The 2,218-nt window shown below is 67.2% G+C and overlaps 1 protein-coding gene across 1 annotated transcript in view; it reads left to right on the plus strand.

Annotated features, from left to right (window-relative positions):
- The window catches only part of MDFI (MyoD family inhibitor), a 5,229-nt gene extending 4,926 nt beyond the window's left edge, over positions 1-303 (plus strand). Inside the window, exon 4 of the mRNA XM_017727152.1 lies at positions 6-303. Within this exon, the coding sequence (XP_017582641.1) occupies positions 6-133 (128 nt within the window). The 3' untranslated portion in view covers positions 134-303. The remainder of the gene's footprint in view (positions 1-5) is intronic.
- The last annotated feature ends 1,915 nt before the right edge of the window (positions 304-2,218 follow it).

The following is a 2,218-nucleotide window of genomic DNA, read 5'->3' on the forward strand; positions in this document are numbered from 1 at the left end:
CCGCACGTCGGGCGAGTGGCGGGACTGCACCCTGCCCTGCGACATGGACTGCGGCATCATCGACGCCTGCTGCGAGTCCGCCGACTGCCTGGAGATCTGCATGGAGTGCTGCGGGCTCTGCTTCTCCTCCTGAGGGCCCCGCTGGGCCGGGGGACCCGCGCTGGGACCCCCCAGGCTCTCCCGCAGCGGGCGAGGCTCCGGCCGGTCCCCTCGGGAAACGCCAAAACCTCGAGGAGGAGGAGAGCGAATCCCTCGCTGCGAAACCTCGTCCTTGGAGCCGGAGCCGGATCCTGCCTGGGGAAGGGGGAACCCAGACTCTGCTTCTCCTCCTGAGGGCCCCGCTGGGCCGGGGGACCCGCGCTGGGACCCCCCAGGCTCTCCCGCAGCGGGCGAGGCTCCGGCCGGTCCCCTCGGGAAACGCCAAAACCTCGAGGAGGAGGAGAGCGAATCCCTCGCTGCGAAACCTCGTCCTTGGAGCCGGAGCCGGATCCTGCCTGGGGAAGGGGGAACCCAGACGGCGTGGGGGGCTCTGGCAGTGTCCTGTCCCGCTCTACCTCTGCCCGCACCGGGGCACCGCGGGAGCCTCCTGCTGCCTGAGCCGAGAGCAGGAGCGCCCGTCCCGCTGAGCCACCCCGGGGCCCGGCGTTGGGGACAGCCCGTGCCGCTGGCACCGCCCCAGGACAGCGCTCCGGGGGGGTTACAGGGGGTGGCACGGAGCATCCCCCTGCCAGGACACCTCCAGGGACACCTCCAGGGACACCTCCAAGGCCGGGTGACCCCCGCGCACTGGGAGATGCTGGAGCCTCCCGCCCGGCTGTGGAGTCCCGTGCTGGGGGACGCGTCCTGCCAGGCCCCCCTCCCCTCGGTGCTGAGCCCGGCAGCCAAGTGCAATACCCGCAGCCTCCCCCCTCCCGGGAAGAAGCTTCTCCTGCAGCCGGAGCTGCGCCGAACTGCCACCGACCCCCGCGTGTCCCCCGTGTGTCCCAGGGTGGCTCGGTTGGTGCCAAATGACCCCCAGCAGTTGTTGGCCCCCGTGCCACCATCCCGGGGACAGGGCTGGTGGCTGGGTGGGGGTGGCAGACACCCCGCTGATGGGCTGGGGAGACGGGGAGGGAAGTGTCACGGTATTTTATAAGTTTTTTGTTCCTTTTTATTGTAAATAAAGGTCTTTCTTCATTTGCGACCCACGGCTGCCGCAGCACGTGCTCTGCCGGGCACTCCCTGGGGACAGAGGCTCCGTGTCCCCTGTCCCTGCAGCCCATCCTGCTCCCAGCTGGCTTTGGGGACATGGGACAGGTCAGTGACAGCCCCAGCGTGCTCCTGTTTGCTCCTTGTGCTGGGAAGGAGAGTACAAGAGGACTCTCTGTCCTTGGCTCCAGGGAACAGGTTGAGGTCCTGGAGTGCCCTGGGACAAACCCTGTCCCCATTGTCCCACCCCCCTTGGGGTGTCATCTGCTCCCGGGCTGCTTCACCAACCCCAGGGCACAAATTCCCCACAGGAGAAAATAAATTACGTGAATTCCCAGCAGAAGGGCTGCGGCTGCTGAGGTTGCAGCCCCTGGAATTTGGGTGCCTTTGGCCACTCCTGCTGCCACCCACAGCCCCACAGCCCCGTTTGGGACCCCCAACCGTGCCAGGCCATGCCACGAGGGTCAGGGACCACGGCCCCACAGCGGGGTCCCGCTGCCCCTGGAAAGGCTCAGCTGGCCCAGCTCAGCTGCTGCCTGGGCTGAAGTTGAACGAGGAGGGAAAAACGCTTAAAAACCGAGGCCAAATGGGTCAGTTGGTCACGGCGACAAGGGCTGGTTTGGGATCTGGGCTCGCTGCCCTCCGGCGCTGCCGCTCAGCCGGGAATCCTATTTTTAGTGCTGAGCCAGAGGCGGCCAGAGCCCGGCACAGTGCAAGTGCACGGAGGGACCGAGGATGGTGCGGGCAGCCTTCCTCCACCCCACACACCCCAGGGAGGACTCGGGGCACTGGGTTGGGGTTTTACCCCTTCCTAAAGCAGCGAGAGCCGGGTGTGGGATGCACATCCCTGCCCACCCCGGGACAAACGGGATCGGGGCCCCCATCCGGCGCTTGCAGGGTCGGTCGGAGCTTTTCCACAGCCTCTGGCTGAGGCTCTGCTCCAAACCTTCGCATCCTTGGCACGGAGGCCCGGAGGCGCTGGCCTTCCCCAGGCTGGCCTCGCTGCTGCTGCTAATTAGGGAGGCTGGAG

Source organism: Corvus brachyrhynchos, unplaced genomic scaffold, assembly GCF_000691975.1.
Source record: "Corvus brachyrhynchos isolate BGI_N302 unplaced genomic scaffold, ASM69197v1 scaffold72, whole genome shotgun sequence".
NCBI lineage: Eukaryota > Metazoa > Chordata > Aves > Passeriformes > Corvidae > Corvus > Corvus brachyrhynchos.